The 22,161-nt window shown below is 38.6% G+C and overlaps 1 protein-coding gene across 1 annotated transcript in view; it reads right to left on the reverse strand.

The window, feature by feature from the left end:
• Positions 1–8,622: 8,622 nt before the first annotated feature.
• Positions 8,623–22,161, reverse strand: part of LOC118854873 (vomeronasal type-2 receptor 26-like) — a 41,703-nt gene continuing 28,164 nt past the window's right edge. The window contains exons 5-7 of the mRNA XM_036765072.1: positions 14,034–14,258; positions 12,920–13,043; positions 8,623–9,587 (exon numbers count right to left, since the gene is read on the reverse strand). Of these exons, the coding sequence (XP_036620967.1) occupies positions 8,623–9,587; positions 12,920–13,043; positions 14,034–14,258 (1,314 nt within the window). The remainder of the gene's footprint in view (positions 9,588–12,919; positions 13,044–14,033; positions 14,259–22,161) is intronic.

The following is a 22,161-nucleotide window of genomic DNA, read 5'->3' on the forward strand; positions in this document are numbered from 1 at the left end:
GAGAAAAGACCTAGGAACATTTGAAAGTCAACCTGAAAAATTCTGTAGGGATTATAGGTAAGTATCTGTCTGGCTGGCTGTCTGTGAAAAGTTTCGGCATTAAAATGGGTATCAAAAGAAGTGGTAGAAAGGTTTGCTGATCCTGATCACTACCTGATGATCCTTGGCATTCTCTCACACTCTATTCTTTGAAATTTGTGCATTATAATCAGTTTCCATCAATCTAAATGTTTGTTTTTCAAAACTCAGCAGAGGAAATATTCTTTCTCTTATTCAATCCTCTTCTCTCAAAGGGATCATACCTAGGATGCCTAGTTCTTGGAAACTTCAAAAATGAAGGCTGCTAGAATGCTTAGCCCTTTATCCTTCTGTCCCACATATATTGGACATTGGTGGTCAAACTGACACCATGTTTCTAATGTGAGTCACAATTCCCTCAGAACCCTGCATTCTCACCCTGCAGTAGCTCCTGAGCCCTTTGTCCTCTGTTTCATCCTTCATTCTCAAAGAGGACCAAAATGACATCACAATGCGAGAGTCAAGTTTCAGTGTGTTGGACTGTAGCTGATCAGACCAATAGGATCTTGGAATCTTCTATCACAGGTCAGGCACAAATAGTCCATGTGAACATTTGGGGTGGATTCTCTAAATTTGTGCATCTTTCATTTCTTTTAGCTATTTTAGTTCTGCTTTGCTCAAAGAGCACAGCACCTTCTCTAATGCAGAGTTACTACTGTTGAGAACTCTGATCTTATGGAGAGGGTGAGGATGTTTTACTCTTAGGAATGACAATTCCCATATATACTAGAGTTTCTCATGAATGCTACCTATTGAGACATTAGAAGTGAGGGGGACCATTAAGGGAGATAAGGTGAATGTGGTACTTCTTGCCTCTTCTACCCTACCATCAGTAGAACATAAACTGTAGTGCTGAATTTACCTTACTATATCTCTCTCTTTGTCTTGGTGCCATGATGTGGGTGCAACTTAGAAAGCTTCCTATTCCTTGAACGAGACTCTATGCAATTAAGTTTGCATAGAAATCTTTCTAATTCCTTCCATCGATATAGCCATCCTTCCAGGTCTATAAGGCCCTCCATGAAGTATCGCCTTGTGGCTATAGTAGATAGAGATCTCCCCTCGTTTGAAATGCCTTGAACTCAGGGCATCACTCAGGTGCCATTTTTTCTTCACTCCCTTTTTTTCAGTTATGTGAGCATGCCTAGGTAGTGCAGTGGATAGAACACTGTACCTGGAATCTAGAAGAACTGAATTCAAAGCCTGATTCATACATATTAGTTGAGTGATGCCAGGCAATTTATTTAACTTCTTTGGGTTTTCTTGGCAAAGATACTGGATTGGCATTTCCTTCTCCGACTCATTTCACAGATGAGGAAACTGAAGCAAACAGAATTAAGTGGTTTTCCCAGGATCAAAAAAATAGTAAGTGTCTAAAGTCAGATTTAAATTCAGGACCATAATTCTTCCTGACTCCAGGCCTAGTGCTTTAGCCACTGTGCCGCATAGCTAGGACAGCCATAAAATAGACAAAATAATAGGTACTATTAGCTAGATAATATATTAGCTACTATATGCTGGCTGCAATAGCTAAATAGTAATAAGTGCTGTAGAGTTTGTTGTGATTATCAAATGAGGTGTTTCTATGGTGCTTTTCAAACCTTGGAGTGATATATGAAGATTTAATATTATTATGTTATGTCAGCTCTATCTTATAAGTCCTGTAAGGACAGGACATTTTTGGATCCTCTATAGAAATATTGTCTTGTCATCAAGTATTTTGGCGGGGGGATCAATTTTGAAAATAGGCTGAACCAAGTGTCTGGTGAGTCCTCTTTCAACTCTAAAACTTTAAGATTCTTCAAGGGTAGTACTTAGTAACTGTTGAATAAATAATTGAGTCAATGACTCTGAAAGGTAGGACCACATTAGGAACTTGAAGTAAATAGTCCCCCAAATGCCTAGAATCCCATGAACAAGTAGAATGAGGGAGGCTGTTATTAACATATGCAAAATGAGCTGAAGCCTTTAGATATGACCTTCAAAGCAATGTATGCATGACTCTATCATTGGCCCAGAATCAGAAGTAACAGAAGTAACAGGGTTCCAAGAGCTGGAGACACAGTGCATGAAGGCTCTATTTTCAGACCTTGTTAGTAGTTTGTGACTCTTTCGCCATTAGGTGGTTGTACAACAATTACCAGCAGGCTCTGACTCTCGTATTTGCAATGGATGAGATCAACAGGGAACCCCAATCTGTTGCACAACATTTCCCTGGGATTCTAGCTCTACAATGCCTACCACAGTGATGAGAAAACCTTAGAGAGCTCCCTGTGGTCGTTGTCTGGGCAGGCCCTGTTCATTCTTAACTACAGCTGCTGAGGGCAAGACAAGTCTGTGGCTGTCATTGGAGGGGCCGTGACAGCCATGGAAACCTCACTTGAGCTCTACAGGATTCCCCAGGTGGGGACCCTCACAACTTCTCAGGTTTTCGTCAGGCTAGTGAGGGGTGGTTTGGTGTTATGGACAGAAAATTGGCCTCAGACTAAGGAAACCTGGATTCCTAGTTTCCTGCCTCTGCCACCCATAAGGTATGAGATCCTAAGAAAATCACCAAATGTCTCAATAATCTAAGCAACATTCTAAGACATTAAGTTTCAGAGGAGAGGATTTGCATTAAAGAGGAATTGTCTTATCGGAAGAATGTCCTATACCAGTGAAATCATGTGAAATCACTCTCATGTGGGAAAATGCTGTTTTACTCCAGAGAGAAGGAACTCTGAATGGAAATTAAACATACCTTTTCACTCTCTTTATTTTTATTGTTTTATTTTATTTGTATTTCCTTTGAAAACAAAGCTAATATGAAAATGTTTTCCATGACTTTACATGAATAATTAATGTCAAATTTCTTGCTTTCTCAAGGAGGGAGTAAGGGCACAAAGAAGTGAGTGAATTTGGAATTCAAAATTTAAATATATATATATATATATATATAAGTTTTACATGTAATTGGGAAATATTTAATGAAATAAAAATATTTTTTAAAAGAGATCATGGATATCTTTGGGAAGAGGAATTAGAGTTGAATGATGAGGTCAGAAGCCAGATTCCAGAAGAGACAGAAGGTACCTTTTTCAAATAGTTTATTATTAAAGGGTAGAAGAGATAAAGGCTAATATCTAGTATATAATATCTATCTAATGACATTAGTAAGAAGAAGGTCTACGTTTTCTTCTGAAACTGGGCATATGAAGTAATGAAAAGTAAAGAGGCAGACAAGTTCTTCAGCTGAGAGGGTAAGGGTAAGTGAGGGAGGGATGAGAAAAGGACAGCTCTTGGAACAGGTGTTGTGGTAGATGGGATAGAGAATCAATTAGAAAGAAGTAAAATGATTGCCCTATACACTGAATACATAACTAGAACTAGGCAACAAAACTTTGAGGTGCACCTAGTTAGCAAAGTTTCATGACTTCCTTGAAGCTTGTGGAGCTATGCATTAGTTCTGACTGGGAGAGTCATATCTGAAGTTTGCAAGACGTGATTATTTATAGTATAAGTAATGCAAGAGCAGTAGATAATGTAGAAATATTTCTTACTGAAAGGGTCAAGATTTAGAAGGAAAGAGAGTGTAAGGAATATATGTATATATATATGTATATATATATATGTGTGTGTGTATATATATATTATAGCTGCACTGTGATTCAGTTCAATCTGTGCCATGTTTTGAGATGCCCTTGCGTTGTAGCCCTCCCCCAACCAATGTTGGACAGGTAGATACCACAGTAGGAAGAAGTAGATAGAGATCTTTCTACTTTTCATCCTGATTTCCTCATTTCCCAAAAGACAATGATGGCTCAAAATATGGGAGGTGAGGGAAAAGTCATTCTTGTAATCATGGTCTAGTCACATGGCATTGAGAGATTTTCCTTTTTCTGGCCCTCCCTGCACTGGTGAAGGAGAGGAAGAAACTTGAGAATCTATGGGTGGGTGCGGGGTGTGGGTAGGGTCCACAGTAGAAGGAAAAAGGCACTCAGCTCTTCAAGAGGAACCAGGTGATGCCCTGTGTTTCTTTCCTTTTTGCCACATTAGACTAGTTGATTTTTTCTCACTGGTCAGGAAGACAGATGCCCAATGCCCTGCAATTCCAATGCTTTCTTGATGAGTGTCAGTAGCCTCCCATACCAGAAAGATGTCATCTCCAAACCCTCCAGCTAGATGCCCCCACACAGCTCTGCCTCCTTCCATACAGCCAGCTTGGAGTAGGAAGGTCTCCAAACCTATTCCCCAACCCCTCAGGAGAGCAGTGATGAAAATAAAAAAAATTGCTCTGAATTCCTTGTAAGGGGAAGGCCTGGATGACCACTGTCAAGGAAAGGCCAGACACTGAGGGCCTACATGCATGCCTGTGTAGGGGTTAAAAGCCAGAAAGGAGAGATTCCATTCTCCTGGAGCTCCTTTTTCTCTCTTTGTCATTTTTTATCACTCACACACCACTACATCTCCTTTCACCCCCATCCCACACTACAATGAGCCCCAACTGCTTGTCATGGCAAACCACTCTCCTTGTACCAGTCATTGCATTCAATCCTGTGTCCTTGAATAATATTATGCCTCACTGTCATCCTCACTCTTATCTTCAAGCATTCCTTCACTGCTGGTTCCTTCTCTACTGCCTACCATTATCACAGTATTGTGTTTATGATAAACTAATATGAATGAATTTAATTAGTTACTATAACTTTCATGACCACATTCCAAAGGGTTACACAATTTGCTCTACCTGGATCTGCACTATGCATGTACATTCCTGTACTCAGAATGTTTGAACAGAAGAAGAGAGTATTAGGAGTGAGCAGGGAGAGTGGGAATGTCTGTGAAGTCCTGAGACAAGTATGAGGTGTGAGACCAGCTTGGGAAAAGGCCCACTGGCACTAGATCATAGGCTGGGAAATGTTCATTCCCAGGAAATTATTCTGTGGTTTAGAGATCCCAGGTTCCTCTAGGTGGGAATATGCTTGCTTCTTGTCCTTCTGAGCAAGTGTAAGCAGCATCTAAAGATGGATCTTTCCAAAGATTCTCAACTGCGTTGCTATAAGCAAGTGTGTCAACTAGCAGTCTTTTCTTAGGAGTGGAACCTGTCTCCAAGGACAAATCTCCATTACATCTTATCCTCTGCACATGGAAGGAGATGCTTTAGAGGTGCAGACCCATGCTGTAGCAGCAAGCTGCCTCTCTCTTTTCCAGTCATGCTCCATTGCCTCCAGCCAATGACTTCTGCTTGTAACCCAATGTTGCCTTCATGACCTTGACTGCTGCTGGCATTGTGGCATCATGGCATTCCAGCTGTTCAGACAGTAGCCCAGCCCCATGCCTCCATCTAGTGGGAACATGGTAAATCAGGAGGCCTCCTGGACAGGATGCCAGGATTTTGTACCATGTTTAGAAGAAGCTTCATATTTGGTAGGGAAAGGACACCATCTGGTCCCTTTTTTCTCCTGCACCTACCCTTTCCCAAACCTCTGTCTTTGTACCACCCTAGGGAGATAGACTCCTTCCTCAATCCTCCTCCTTCTTTCTCTGGGGGTTTCTGAAGCACACCATTTCTTTCTTGGACTTACTGTTTCAGTAAGTTAGTCAGTCATTGAGGCCAACCAATAGGTCCTCTGTCCTGTCAGTCTTGTTCTCACTGCTTTTCCAGCCATGTTTCATCCTGCCCTAGATTCTATCTTATCATTACTTTGCATTTCTTTGTATTTATTCCCTTAAATTTTTGTTTGTTTTCCTTTCTTTGATTTTTCCCTTCTTTTCCTAGGAGGAATGGCAGGACCCAAGCATATAAAGGAAAGTAGCAAATTCTGCAGAGAAAGTGAACCATCCACTCAGTGTGAACCCATAAAAGCAACAAAATACATTGGGAAGAACAAATGGTTGAGAATATCAAGAGAATTAACGAAAGAAAATATGAAGGAAGGCAGACCAGTAATTTCAGATTTAAAACTTTATTACAAAATGGTAATCATTGAAGGTAATCATCGAAATAATCTGTCATTGACTAAGAAATAAAGTGGTGTATCAGTGAAATGGATTAGATAAATAATAGCCAGTAGTGAATGACTATTGGTTTGTTGATTGCTGCTGTCCTTCGTTCTTGAAGAAGACCAAAATGATATCACAATACTAGATTCAAATTACAGTGTGTCCACCTGTTACTTATCAGACCAATATGAGCTTAGAATGCTCTACCACAGGTCAGGCATGAATAGTCCATATAAACATTTTGGTGGATTCTCTAAATTTAGGCATCTTGTGTTTCTTTTGGGCTGTATCAATAATGCTTTTCTCTTAGAGAGCAGTACCTTCTCTGATAAGGACACAGCATACTGGGTAGTCCCCCCCTTTCTCTGAGGTCACACAATCAATTACACAGACAGTGTCCTTGTATAGCTTTTTCTGAGTACCATGTGAACACTTGCTTTGTGTGAGTTCTCCATAAAACAGTCTTTTTGGCAAACATACATCTGGCATTCAAACAGCCCACTGGAGTTGCACTCTCTGCTTCAAAATTTGAATGTTTGGCAGGTTAGTTTGAGAGAAGATCTCAGTATCTGGTATCTTACCCTGTCAGGTGATCTTCAGAAACTTTCTAAGAAAATGTAAATGGAAACTATTGAGTTTTGTGGCATGGCACTGGTATACTGCCCAGGTTTCAGTCGTACAATAGTAAGGTCAGCACAATGGATCTGTAAACCTTCAATTTGTTGGTCAGTCCAATACAGCTTCTCTCCCACATTTTCCTTTGGAGCCTTTCAAACACTGAGCTAGCTCTAGAAATGCCTTTGCCAACCTCATTATCGATGTGTCCATCCATGGAGGTAAGTGAACTTATCCACAGTATTGCAAACTTCTCCCTTTGTTGTAACCAATGGTTTCAAATATGGATGGTGATGGGCTGGCTGATGGAGCACCTTTATTTTCTTGGTCTTAATTGTTAGGCCAAAATTAGCAAAAGCAGCAGAGAATTGATCCATACTTTTTTCCATCTCAGCTTTAGAGGCTGCATTGAGGGCACAATCATCTACAAACAAAAAATCATGCACCAACATTCCTTCCACTTTGGCCTTGGCTTGTAGCCTTTTTAAGTTGAATTTATCATTAGTGTGGCTGTTGACCTTGATGCCAGGTTCATCATCATTGAAGGTGTTTGAAAACATGGCTGAAAACATCAAGCACAGGAGCAAGTAAACAGCCTTGTTTCATTCCATTGGTGACTGGGAAAGCACAAGAGCATCATCCATTATCCAGACCCTGGACAAGCATGCCATCATGAAATTGACGTACAATGATGAGCTCTAGGCAACCAAATTTTGACATAATTTTCCATAAACCCTCATGACTAACAGTATCAAAGGCCTTGGTCAGATCTAAAAATGTTACGTACAGAAACTCTGCTCCTGGCATTTCTTTTGGAGTTGTCAGGCAACAAATGCCATATTGACTATTCCTTTGCCTTTTCTGAAGCTACGCTGGCTCTCAGGTAGTGACTATCTTTCAGGTGAAGGATCAGCCTATCAAGGAGGAATCTGGTAAGAATTTTGCCAGCCATGACTAAGAGAAAGGACACTCCCCCACCCATGATTGTCACAGGACAATTTATTTCCTTTAGTTTTACGGACATGAACAATTGAGTCATCCTTGAACTTTTGGGGGATAACCTCTTTTTGCTATATAATCTGGAAAATTTCGGTCAGCTTTTACATGAGTAATGGACCCCCTACCTTGCAAATTTCAGCTGGAATATACTCAGTAAGAAGTATTTTGCCCACAAAAGGATCCAAATGGCATTCAAAACCTCTTCTTCAGTTGGAGCTTCAAGTAGGGAGAGGTTGACTTCAACCTGAGGTAAATGATCAGTGGCTTTAGCATTGATTGAGGCTGGTCTGTTGAGAACACTATGGAAGTGCTCAGCCCATACGTCTAGGATTATGTACTTATCACTAATCATTGTGGCTCCAGGAACACTGAGTAGTTGAGATGCACCACAGGTCTTTGGCTCATACATAGCCTTCAGGGCATCATTAAAGTGCTTTGGATTGTTACTATCAGTATAAAATTGAATTTCGTTTGACATCTTACTGAGCCAAGAATCTTGCATCATCAGGGGCAAAAAATGGAAATTGATGGGATACCAATCAATTGGGGGATGGTTGAGCAAGGGCTTTGTGAGGGATTCAGAGAGTTCCTTCCTCATTCCTCCTTCTTGGCACTGGAAGTCTCTGAAGGAATACTTTAGTGCTGTTCAGTATAACCTGGATTTTTAAAAGATGATGATGATATTCAAAATGTTTCATTAGTAGTCTAGGAAGGACCATCAGTGAATAGCAAGAGTTCTGCCAAAGGAGACAGGTGATTAGAAATGCCAATGTCCTTTTTCAATCCTGACTTCATGGTAAGTTGTAGTTTCCATGTCTTGGGAAGTGTCAGGAAACTCATCTGAGAGAAGGCACAAACAGAAAGAGGTATGGAATGGAATTGTGAGATCCTAAATAGCAGGCAAAAGGTAGAATGTCTCAGGGTCCCACCATATTCATATATTTATTCTTAAAATTGATTATGCCTCTGGGAGGAATAAGCAGACAATGATCCAGAATGTTTCCTGCCCCTGGAACTTACTTTATCCTTTATACTTTCCTGGGTGTTTTTGTCGGGCCTCAGCAGGATAATGTAAAACTTGGGAATAAAGATGCAGGTCAACAACCCAGAACTGGATGCCAGGATGGAGAAGATTTCCACAGTAACCATTGCTTTCCCCTTGGTGCTCTGGTATGTTGGGAGGAAGGAGACCCAGACACTGCAAAACACCAACATGCTGAATGTGATGAATTTGGCTTCATTGAAGGTGTCAGGCAAGCTCCTGGCCAGGAAAGCTACTGTAAAGCTGCATAATGATAAGAATCCCATGTAGCCCAGAACAGAGTAGAAAGCAAAGTCAGAGCCCTCATTGCACTTAATGATGATGTGGCCAGGCTCAGAGTGTGGGTCCATGTCAGGAAAGGGGGGAGAGGTTCCCAGCCAGATGCCACAGAGAACCACTTGAATCCCAGAACAGATAAGGACAACAGAGTTAGACACCCTGGATTGTACCCATATCCTGCTCCTGCTCCCTGGTATTGTGACCCTGAAGGCTAGGACCACCGTGATGGTTTTGGCTAAAATAGAAGACACAGATACAGTAAACACAACCCCAAATGTTGTTTGTCTGAGGAGGCAGGTGGCTGAAGTTGGGCGACCAATAAAGAGCAAGGAACAGAGGAAACAGAAGTTGAGGGAGATGAGAAGAGTATAGCTGAGAGCCCGGTTATTGGCTTTCACTATGGGGGTGTCTCGAAACTTCACAAATATGCAGAGAATTAAAGACGTGATTAAAGAAAAGGAAAGAGCCACACAGATCAAAGTCATTCCCAAAGGTTCTGAAACGTCCAGGAAAGTCACAACCTTGGGGAGGCATTGGTTTCTTTCCTTATTGGGATACTCATCTTCTGGGCACTTCAAGCAATGCTTCATATCTGCCAGAGACAAACACGTTCTTAGGATTTCAGATTCAATATGTTATTCCCATCCGATATTTATAAAATAGGTCAAATTGCTCGAAGTAGTATTTCTTACTTCACAAGGCGTAATAGCTCTTTCTGTGATGGGAGATGGCCATTGAAAAGCAACACTGTGCTCAATCCAGTTTTATTCTGTCTATATTTTTTATATTTTGATTTTATTTTTCCATTATTCAGATTTTCTACCTGGATGTAAACCTTTCCTATCGGTCTATTGTTATAGTCCAGTGAAGTAGAAGCTATAGCCTTTTCCTTACCTTCTCTTGATCCTTTCTGAGTCTATTATGTGGTAGCAACAATGACATGAGATGGTCTGATAACTTTGATAGACACTGAGTTATAAATCAACAATGAACTATCTGCTGTGGGCCAGGCACATGAGTTACAAACTCAAAGAATTAAGCCATACCTACTCATAAGGTCATTCATTCATCATTTTTATGATCTTTACATCCAGCAAATTTGTGCATAGCCATACTCCATGGATTAGTAGTAGCCAAAGTAGTGAATCAGCCAAATTATCCACCCTTACTCAATTAAATGATGATAGGGTATTGCCCGATAACTTCATCTGGTGACAGTACACCTCAACTGTTTACTAGGTGTGAGTGATGAATGCAAATATAACTAGATGAGATAAGAAATTGATTTGGGATGGTTGAAGGGCTTATCCTTATTTTCAGGAGTTCATAAAATTCCATGGAAACACTTGGGATTACAATGATTACTTTTTACTAGTGGAAAGAGGAGAGACTTTTCCAGGTAAGCATCTTAGATATCCTGAATTAGCAGGACAAGAGAAGGGTGAGAAGCCTTAGGCTTCATCACTGACTAGTTCTCCCTCGTTGACTGACTGAGGAAATCTTGCTAACTGTGAAGTATTAGGAGGCCTTGGTCGTTTTCTCTGCCATGCTTGTATCACCTGCACAATGATTACCCACAGGGCATGCATTTGAAGGACAGAACAGACCCCATGCAGTGAGGAAAGGAGATTCAAGGCTCTTCAAAAACCTAGAAGAAAACTAAAATTGTGTCATGTCTAAGGAGAGTTCTTTAAGACTAGCTACAATATTTGCAGTAGCTTTGAATTACCCTCCCTTATTTCACTAAGTCTCAAAGTTTGAGCACTTTCCCCTTGTATTGTCTGTATACTCATGGGCCCTCACTTGGTCAGTGAGAAGGGATTCCCCCAACGCATTCTCAACATCATTTTACAGGTGAAGAGAGAGTCTAGGAATGGATTGTAATTTGGGTATGACATGAGGAATTTGATGCTTAAAAGCCAAATAGAACTCGATCCCCGAAGGCCACATAGTGACTTAGAAAACCACAAGCTAGCATTATTTGTGAATTACTATACTTTTATTAATTTTTCTAAATATTTCCCAATGACATTTTAATCTGGTTTTGGCCACCAAGGAGTTTCACAGGTAGCATGTGGCCCACAGGCCTTGGGTTTGACATTTCTGATTTATAACACACCTTTTTCTAAGAAATATATCTGATACAGATATCATCACGCTTCTCTTAATATTCTAGATAGGAAGCTGTACCTCATGCCATGATGGTCTCTCTTGTTTCACCTTTGTTTCTTGGATCCTCTAGCCTGTTTCAAGGCAGAGATTAATTCCTTCTGGGAAGCCTTTTGTAGTCCTGCCAGCTGCTTTTGCTTTTGTCTCTGACATTACTTTAATCTGTTCTACATTTATTTTAACATTGGCTTCCTTTATGACATGAATTCCTCAAATACAGTGACTATTTTTGCCTTTCTTCATATCTTCAGGTAATAATTGAGTGCATGGAACATAGTGACCCCTAAATGAATATTCTCCACTTCACAGACTGGCATATCAAGGAGTATGTTTCAAGTATCTCCAATGTCCTTTCACTCACTTCCACATCCAGAAAAGCATCTTATTCAAGGTCCAAACTCTATAACTGAGAAATAGATAATTGCTATTGCTGCACCCAAGAACAGAGCAATCGCCTCTTTCGGGAAGTGCCGCGTTGCAAAACAAAAAGGGGGGAATTGTAAGGGGTTGGTGCCGACCCTGGGGCTGTCAGGACCCTAGCACTTGGCCTGTTTCCTGGGTAAAACCAGATAGGCTTAGTAGGAGCTGGAATGGCAGGTGCCCGGAGGGAGGGCCTCCGCCTTTAACAGCCCCCCACCCCATAGTCATCCTTCTCATGCAGGCAGATTCCATCCACTAGGGACTCACAAGCCCAGAAGGAGGAACCCAGCTGGCCATTACCTAATGCTCTTGAACCAATGCCTAACACAACAATGCTTTGATACTTTACTTACTGGAACATCTTTGATACTCTACAAGGGCATCCTGCCCCGTGCCTCACATTGCTCATACAGCTCTGATATCAGCTGGCTACACGCCTGAGTCTTCCCATGCCTCCATAGATACTGTCAGACAGCACCCCCCTTTGTTCCCATACTCCCGTAGAAACTATCTTGCAACAGCCCTAATTTTCCCATACGCCTGTAGGAACCATAGTTTGCAACAATCCAGATTCTTCCCACCCAATATCGATCTTCCCATGCTGTCATCCCTTTACCCCTTGAATACCTGCTTCTGCTCATGTAGTGCAAAACCCTATAAAACTGGATAATGTCTCCCAATAAATTGGAGTTGTATCTTCCCTGACTCCCGCCTCATCATTGTGTACTGAGATTGGGGTCCTTGCTGGTCAGGGACCCCCAACAGGAATACAAAGGCTCTTAAAGAGATTTCATGACAGACTTCCCTTTCCAGATAATTCATCAAAGTATAACTTTAAAATCTAGCAAGAGGTAGGGATGACAGCACATTCAGCATAGACCATGGGTACCAATTTTCTCTAGGAATCATTCTCCCAAACTTATACAAGCCTAAAGTTTCTAATGATTGCTATGCCCAATATACACATAAACTCAGATTTGCCTTATCACAAACACTTTGCAGAGTGCATACTCCACCACACTCTAGCTAATTCTATCCCATTGCATGTGAAGCCCTAAAAGACCATAGAACTACATTCTACAAAGAGATAAGGCAAGATAGACACTGTTTTTTGTTTGTTTGTAGGTTTCATTTTGAAGAGAACAGCAAAGCTGAACCCCATGTTTTAACCATTTATCACTAATTCAAACCATTTGTCCTTGACCAGAACTTTTTCTGACTCAGCTTCTGAATATCCAGTTGCTAAGGTAACTGAAATTGTTTGTGACCCTGGAGCAAAGCACCAGTTTATTCTGTCCAGTGGGTATAGGAGGAAAAGTACCTGCAGACACTTACTCATCTGATTAGAAATCTCTCCCTCAGGGCACAGAGAACAGTTGAAACAGCAGATGGGCTGTCCCTCCAGAGGGGTTTGCCTCAGTCCAGGACCACAGCTCTCACTGCATGTGGCACAGGGAACCTAGTGACAAGGGAGTAAAATGCATGATGGCTCTGGAAATAAATAGGACAGAGGACGGTATATCATTTTCGGAGAGTGAATGATATTGACTTTGGACAAAGAAAACTTATTCTGTAGGAGAAATATGAGAGTTGTTCACACATCAATGGAATATGAGCTAGAAGGAACAGTGGGTGGAAAGCGAAGACCTGGATGCTAGTCCCCTTTCTGCCACTAGCCGTGGAAAACTGGCTGAGTCTTTTAAAATTTGTGGACTTTAGTCATTTGTAAGCGGAGGAATTTGAACACAATGCTATCTTACAATCCTTATTTATCTAGTATTTTGTAACTCTCAATGTCAGCTATGACTTTTTAATAGTTATCATCCAAATTACTGAAGGAAATGGAATTGACTCATCCAAAATAGACATAATCTGTCTGCATGCAGGCTGAATGATATAGATAACTCTAAGATGTGATTGATTTGACTGTTGATAACTGAAAAGGTAAGTTCCACATGCTACAGAGAAACAATTTGGTGGGTTTAGAAATCCAGTGAGTTTCAGAAAGCATTGCTCACCTCAATAATTAAACAGTTGTTGGATGACTAAATATAACTTTATTTGTACTGAATAAAAATGAAATTTGGGGTGTCATAACTGACAAAAATGCTAGATATTTGACAAAAACACTGGCTTTAGGATCAGAGTACTTTGGGCCAATCACTATCTTTTTATCTCACTTTCTTATTTATGTCAGATGACATGGCTGAGCAAGATGAGCTTTAAGGTCTGTTACATGTCTATCTCTAATTGTGCTATAGATCCCAAGTTTAAAATCATTTGATGGCTGGCTGTTTGACTTTTTCACACAGAAGTTTCCTACAAAGAGTAAAGAAATCAGGGGGCATGAGGATTATCTATCCATAAACAAGTATGTGGAGTGAGCTAAGCAGGGTAAAATATCTTCTCATAGTTAGATAATAAGGTTGATATTAAAATTGTTTCTGACCTTGGTATATGTCCAACCCCACACTATGGCCTCCTCATTAATGGTAAAATCTTCACCAGGCTGAGCCTTGGGGTTGAATTGTCCAACTTTCACCAGAGCTTCAACATCCTTATTGGTTTCATAGTTGAGGATTTTATACTGAGCCTCTGGGTTTCCATTTTCATCCATAAACACCTGATCACCTGCACTATTGTTGAACTGGATGTTCTTTAGAAATGAGTGGAGCTATAAGAGAAGAGAAATCTTCATCACTGCCTGGCAGGTGAGGTCAGTAATCTCCCAGAATGAAGATACGTGAGCTGTTCAGGAAGTCAGTCCGTAGTCAACAAGATATGATTAAGTATCTATTATGTATTGCACATTATGTGAAGAAACTGAGAAACAAAGGAACATAAAATCAGTTTCTCTTCTCAAGGGCCTTATATTCCATTTGGAGAAGGTGAATATAAATAAAAACAGATCTATTCCCTATGAGCTTTACCCAAACTCCCGTACTTACATGTATGGCAAGTTCCTGAAGAAGGCTAAATCTTCTGCTCACAGCTCTACGCAGGTTGCTGAGGAGTTACTGGTTTCTCTCTCCACTGTCATCAGTTTAAGCCCTGCCCTATTTTATCGTGTCATCTCCAAAGGTGATTAGGACCTGTGATTAGTGTCCCGTTTCACTTAACTTGTTAGCATCATTTAACTTGAACACAAGACAGTTTACTTCACAGTTCTGGTAAGATTAGATGTTACAAAGCAATACTCCACGAAATAGTTGTAGGGTTATATTTTCCTGTTTATCACATCATTCCTTAGGAAGAGTCAATTACTTCTTCAAGCATTTGCTTCCTGTTTTCAGTAGCCTTATTATGTTCTACTGCCTTGGAAATCCAACCCTTATCTTCATTTCCCATGTTTTTTTTTGAAAACTGCAATTAAATCGCCGCTATCATTGCCTCTGGAAAAACTAGTCAGTGTCCTGCCTATTGCTCCCCAAAGCACTCCTGTGATTTCTGAGAACAAAAGGACATAGACTTCTTGGAGGTTTTACATCAAGCCACAATGTCTTACTTGCCTCTTCAATCCACCCTGCTCTCATTGGCCTTCCTATGGCATTGCCCCACATTATCAAGTTAGTTCCCTTCGGTCAGAACAAACCCTGCCCTTAAACCCCGCAAACTACAGATCTCACTTAACTGTTATGATATACCAGCAGGATTTTAAGGATATTGGCAAGTGCATCTGTTCTTTAGAAAAAGCCAATACTCAGGCTCAAACAGTGACTTTAATTCCAGAATTTCAGTCACTAACATAATGTGGAGGAAGGAAAAAAAAACTTTACAAAATATTTGGATATCTCCAAAGCCATCTTCATCCCTTAATACTAAGGAGTATTGTCTCTATCAAAACACAAGTTCAGGAAAAATATTGTTAACACACTATGGCAATTTGAAGCACAATGTTGATTTCCTCCAAATTAGCCAGTATTTCAGATTTTAGAATTCTTTTTTTTTATTTTCCTGAATTATCCGGGTAAAACATGGCTGTATTGTAATTCATCTCAGCTATGATCATATAATATTGCTGGAGGTGAAGCAAATATCTTCTACTTGTTCATTTCTGGCATATTTATGCAGACAGTGCTCATCCTCAGGTCTCTAGATGCAATTTGCTCCAGCCGATTTCACTGGTAATTTACTTTGGAAATTTCTTGGAATGAGCAATTTGCCAATTACAACCCATAGTTCATTTTTACAACATGGCAGGGAACAGTCTCATTGCATTGTGCCCTCCTTGGATCAGTCGTGAGACTCGGCTTTCTGTCTGGGGCAATGTGATGTAGTGGGCAAAGTGATGAATATCAAATCATTTAGCCCTGGGTTGTTGTCCTGTCTCAGACACTAGCTAGCTCTGTCACCCTGGGTAACATTTTAAACCTTTCTCAGTCTCAGTTATTTCAAGTTGATCATCTGAGTAATAATAGCAACTAATTCTCATGGTTCTTGTGTGGATGAAATGAAATAATGCATTGGAAGCACTTTATACCCCTTGATGTACTACATAAATTCTGGTAATTATAATTTTCTAGTCATAAAATTTTGTAAGATAAGAAACAAGCTAGAGATTGTCCTGATAAATACAAGGACTGTAAGGCCTATTTTAACCTTGAAATACAAGAGCAATTTTGATAGAACTGGGGGTGTTTTTCTAAGAAGAGAAGGCTTAGCTGATGACTGTCTTTTCAAGTATTTTAAGGACTGTCATGTGGAAGAACAATTCAATTTCAATCTGACTCCAGAGGGCATAATTTGGAACAATGAATGGTAGTAAAGAGAGATTAGATGCTATTTCATGAGTATATTTCTACCAACTAGAATTCTTAAAAGAATGGGCTACCTTGAGAGGTTGTAGTGACTGCCCCAGATCCCTTACAGGCACTGGAGCAATGGCGATGTTATCATGGAAGATATTCCTGTTTCCATTCTTACTGGTTTCCATAGTGCTTGATGTCCTTCCCTTCTTGACCTCTCTGTAGCCTTTGACACTATCAATCAATATCTTCTCCTTTATCCCCCCTTTTCTCTGTTGCTTTTTATGATACTATTTTTTCCTGGTTTTCCTCCTATCTGACCACACTGGAGGAACAGGGACATTGGCACAGAAAGGAAATTTCCGGGCAAGAGTAGCTAGAAGTTCAAAAAGAGAGGGTATATATCAGCGGTGGCGAAGGTGCCCTACCATAGAGTGGTATCTTTTTTAACCATCTCAATAACTGGCATTGTTCTGTGAGTGAGGTATAATGGAATAGGGGAATATATGAGGGTTAGCCCTATGAGGCAATGCCAGAAAGCACCTACAGGGCAAAGCCTAGAATGATACATTAGAATTTTTTTTAGTACTCTTGATCTTCCATTTTTCTATGACATTTTTTAAAACTTCATTTATTTAATTTGTTTAATATTTTTAGTTTTCAGCATTGATTTTCAGAAGAGTTTGAGTTAAAAATTTTCTCTTCATTTCTACCCTTCCCCCACTTCAAGATGGCATATATTCTGGTTGCCCTGTTCCCCAGTCAGCCCTCCCTTCTGCCACCCCACTCCCCCATCCCCTTTTCCCTTACTTTCTTGAAGGGCAAGATAAATTTGTATGTCCCATTGCCTGTATATCATATTTCCTAGTTGCGTGCAAAACCTTTTTTTTTGAACATCTGTTTTTAAATTCTCTCCCCTCTTCCCTCCCCACCCACCCTCCCTAAGAAGGCAAGCAATTCAACATAGGCCACATTTGTATCATTATGTAAAACCCTTCTACAATATTCATGTTGTGAAAGACTAACTATATTTTCCTCCTTCCTATCCTGTCCCCCTCTATTCAATTTTCTCCCTTGACCCTATCCCTTTTTGAAAGTGTTTGTTTTTGATTACCTCCTTCCCCTATCTGCTCCCCCTTCTATCATTCCCCCTTTTTTATCTCCTTCCTCCTTTTTTCCTCTGGGGTAACATACCCAATTGAGTGTGTATTTTATTCCCTCCTCAGGTCAAATCCTATGAAAGCAAGATTCACTTACTCCCCCACACCAGACCCCTCTTCCCTTCCTACAGAACTGCTTTTTTCTTGCTACTTTTATGCGAGATAATTTACCCCATTCTATCTCTCCCTTTCTCCCTCTCTTAATATATTCCTCTCTCATCCCTTAATTTGATTTCATTTTTTTAGATATCATGAAGAATACAGAAAAAAAGATAATCATTGGCATTAAAATTCAGAGGAGAGTCCAGATGTGATATAAAGAGATAAATAATAAGAAATCCTTTTGAAAAGTGGCATAATATGACTTTTATTCTTATAGAATTGACAAGGTAACTTAAATATTTTTTCTGATTAACTGTCCATAAAACTTTTCCCCCAATTTTCTGCTTTCGTTCTGATCGTTGCTATATTTGTTTTATTTATACAAAAATTCTTAATTTAATGTGAACAAAATGATCCATTTTACATCTAACGTTTTTATCTCTTGTTTATTCATAATTTGCCTATCAAGACATAATATGTTCTAATTTTCTTGTAATATCTCTCTTTAAATCTAAGTCGCATATCCATTTTGACCTGTTCTTGTTAAATGATATATGATATTGTTCTATGCCCATTGACTGCCACACTGCTTTCCAGTTTTCCCAAAATTTTTACCAAATGATGAATTTCTATCCCCAAACCTTAGGTCTTTAGATTTATTGAATACCAGGTTATTATGTTTATTTGATGCTGTAAGTTGTATGTCTACTCTATTCCATTAATCTATCTTTCTGTTTCAGAGACACTACCATATGGTTTTGATAATTACTGCTTTAAAGTACAGTTTCAGGTCTGGTACTGGTAACCCTCTTTTCTTTACATTTTTTCCATTATTTTCTTTTATATTCTTGGCTTTTTGCTCTTCCAAATCAATTTTTTGATTTCTCTAATTCAGTAAAATATTTTTGTAATTTAATTGTGATAGTGTTGAATATATAAATTAGTTTAAATAAATTGTCCTTTTTATATTAGCCTCTCTACCCATTAATATTATAATTATTTAAATATGATTTTTATAAAAGATTTATTTTTATAATTTTGTTTATATATTTCCAGGGTTTTCTTAGGCACATGTACTCCCAAGCATTTTATAGTCCCTAGAGTTATTTTAAATGGGCTAACTTTTACTATCTCTTCATGAAGAGTTTTCTTTGTGATACATAAGGATGCTGATGATTTGTGTCACTTCATATCCTGCTAATTTGCTAAAATTTTTAATTGTTTTAACCAACTTTTTAGTTGAGTCTTTAGGATTTTCTAACTGTATCATGATATCATCTGCAAAAAGAAGTGGTTTTATTACCTCATTCTCTATTCTGATTTCTTCCATTTCTTTTTCTTTTCTTAACAACAATTTTTAAATGAAGAGGGCTAGCTAAAAGGGAGGAGACTTGAAAGTGGGAATTTGACTAAATTTTGACTGAAGAAGAAAATAAGGGGGAATACACAACCACACAAAAGCAGAAGAGAAAGATCATTTAAAAAACCCTAAAGGGAAAAGGGCAACAAATGAGAAGAGTGCACTAGGGTTGAAAGGAAAATTGTCACTGGAAACAGAGTTGCCTAAATGAAGACTAAAAGAAAGTAACTGAATTAACAACAGCTAGGTGACACAGTGGAGAGGGATCTAGACTTGGAGTTCAAATTTGGCCTCAAACACTTACTAGCTTTTGACCCTAGATAAGTCACTTAATCATATTTACATCAGCCTCCTACTCTATAAAATGAGATGCAGAAGGAAATGGCAATCTACTCTAGTGTCTCTGCCAAGAAAATATAAATATGGTCTGGAACACTCAACACAACTGAAATAATTCAACAGAAATAATAAAACTGAATGAAAATAATACTGTATTTACAGTAGAAAAATAGAGACAGATGAAGGAAAATATAGATCTATCTCATAAATTTAAACATGAATGAATTAAACATTCCAAAATGAAAAAGACCGACAAAGTGAATAATAAAATGAAACCTTAGAATTGATTACTTTTAAGAAATACATTAAAATACAAAAAATAAATAAAATCAGGAGGAAATATAAAATTTACTTTGTGTCAAGTGAACACAAAAAAGCTGGAGCTGTCATCATGCAACTTTTTTTAAAATCACAGTGTCTCATTTTAATAATGTAAACATTAGATAATCTAATCTGAAAGAATGAGTTGTTTAAGGAACAAATCATAGTTACATTAAGAAATAAAATTCCTTAAAGATGAGAATATTGTAACATCATGCAAAACTTTGTAGAATGTAGCCAAAATAATACATAGGAGGAATGTTAAATCTGTAAATGCTTACATCAGTAATAGAGGGGGAAAGCAGATCAATGAATTGGACATCAAACAAAAAAAAGTCCTGGTATAAGGACAAATTAGCTATTACACAATTTAACAGCATATTATAAATCCTGAAAAATAAAGGAAAAAATAATAAAATATAAATTAAAAATTTGAACTAATAAATAAAACAAGGAGCTGCTTTTATGAAAAAACAGTAAAATAGATAAAAACAATGAAATAGATAAAACTTTAAAATTTTTTAGTATTTATTCATGTTTAACATTCTTTCTTTTTAAATTTTAATGCCCAAATTTTCTTCCTCCCTGCCATTCCTCCTCTTACACCCAGAGAAGGCAAACAAAATTATTCAAAACATGTTTCCAGAATAGCCATATAACAAAAAAGAAAAAGTTAAAAAAATAAAAATAAATTTGAAAAATAGTAAAAAAGGAAAAATAGTAACAAAATTGTACTTTGATATCCAGTAAGATTTCTTCAGTTCTCTCTCTAAAGGTGAATTGCTTTTTATTCATTCATCCATTGGAATTCTATTAGATCATTAACTTGACTAGAGTAGCTAAGTCATTCCCAGTTGGTCATCACTACAGCTTTGCTTTCACTGTTCACAATGATCTCCCAGTTCTTCTCACTTCACTTTGCTTCAGTTCCTATAGGTCTTTCTATGCTTCATTTTATTCTGAAATGACCCTCTTGTCATTTCTTATATACAACATTGTTCCATCCTAATCACTAATCATGTTAACTTTTCAGCTACTCTCAAATGGATGAGTATCCCCTCAATTCCCAATTCTTTACTGCTAAAGAAAAAGTGTTGATATTGTATATTTTATATATATATATATATATATATATATATATATATATATATATATATAAAATACATATATCCTTTTACTTTTTTCTTTGATCTACTTGGGTATTGAACTAGTAGTGGCATTGTTGGGTCAAAGAGTATACAAAAGTTTATAGCTTTGGGGAGTATAGTTCTAAACTGTTTCCCTGAATAATCGGAATGGTTCACAATTCCACCAATAATTTATCAGTGTACCTATCTTCCCTCATATCCTCCAGCATTTGACATTTCAGATAGGTGTGAGCTATTTCCTAAGAGTTGTATTAACTTCAATTTATCTAATCAATAGTGACTTAAAGCATTGTATATGACTGTAGAAAGCGTTAATTTCTTCATTTGAAAATTGTTTGACCAAAGGCAGAGCCAAGATGGCATTGTGAAAGGAAGGAACTACTAGAGCTCTCTCACATATTCTGTCAGGTACATCTAAAAATGTTAATCTGAGCAGATTGGAGAGAGTTAGAAGCCACTAGTAGACTGAGGGGGGCCGGAGTGCCAGGCAAGCAGAATGACACCAGACCATACCAACTGAGAACAGAAGAGGAACACAGCTAGTGTGTTGGTCTGCAAGAGCTTTGTGCATATGAAATGCAGGAACAGGAGCAGGCCCAGCACAGAAGTAATGGCTATGGCAGTGAAAGAGCCCCAGTCCTCTCAAGCCACAATGGGAGTCTGTTGGAACTACGGGAGACACCAGCACAGAGCCTGCCACCACAGGAGCAGCTACCCTGGAGACCTCTAGCCCACAGTCTAAAGATTTGAAACACACCTCATGAAACCAGAAGCCATAGCACACAAGACCAGTTAGCAGGCCCACAAATCGCAACAGAAAAAGCTAGGGACAGAGCCCCCTGAGCCCCAGAAGCATAGATCAACTTTAGAAGTCAGGAGGAAAAAAAACACCATGAAAAAACATGCTAAAATGTCAAAGACCATTGAATGCTATTATGGAGAGAGGGAAGATAAAAATACCAATTCAGAAGAGGACATCATGGACACTATACCCACATCTGAAACCTCAAAAGGGAATGTGAACTGGTCTCCAACCCAAAAAGCATTCCTGGAAGAACTCAAGGAGGACTTTAAAAACCAAATTAGAGAGGTAAAAGAAAAAATGAGAAAAAAATGGGAAAAAATTGACTGATGGAAAAAAAATCTTTAAAAAGTAAAATTGGTGAAATGGTGAAAGGGATTCAGAATATAAATGGAGAAAATGTCTCACTGAAAAGTAAAATCAACCAAATGGAAAATGAGATAGAGAAGCTAAAGGAAGAAAACAATACATTCAAAATTAGAATTGGGCAATTAGAAGCTAATGACTCTATGAGACATCAAGAATCAAACAAGATCTAAAGAATAAAAAAATAGAAGAAAATGTAAAATATCTGATTGGCAAGACAACTCACCTGGAAAA

Source organism: Trichosurus vulpecula, chromosome 1, assembly GCF_011100635.1.
Source record: "Trichosurus vulpecula isolate mTriVul1 chromosome 1, mTriVul1.pri, whole genome shotgun sequence".
NCBI classification, from domain to species: domain Eukaryota; kingdom Metazoa; phylum Chordata; class Mammalia; order Diprotodontia; family Phalangeridae; genus Trichosurus; species Trichosurus vulpecula.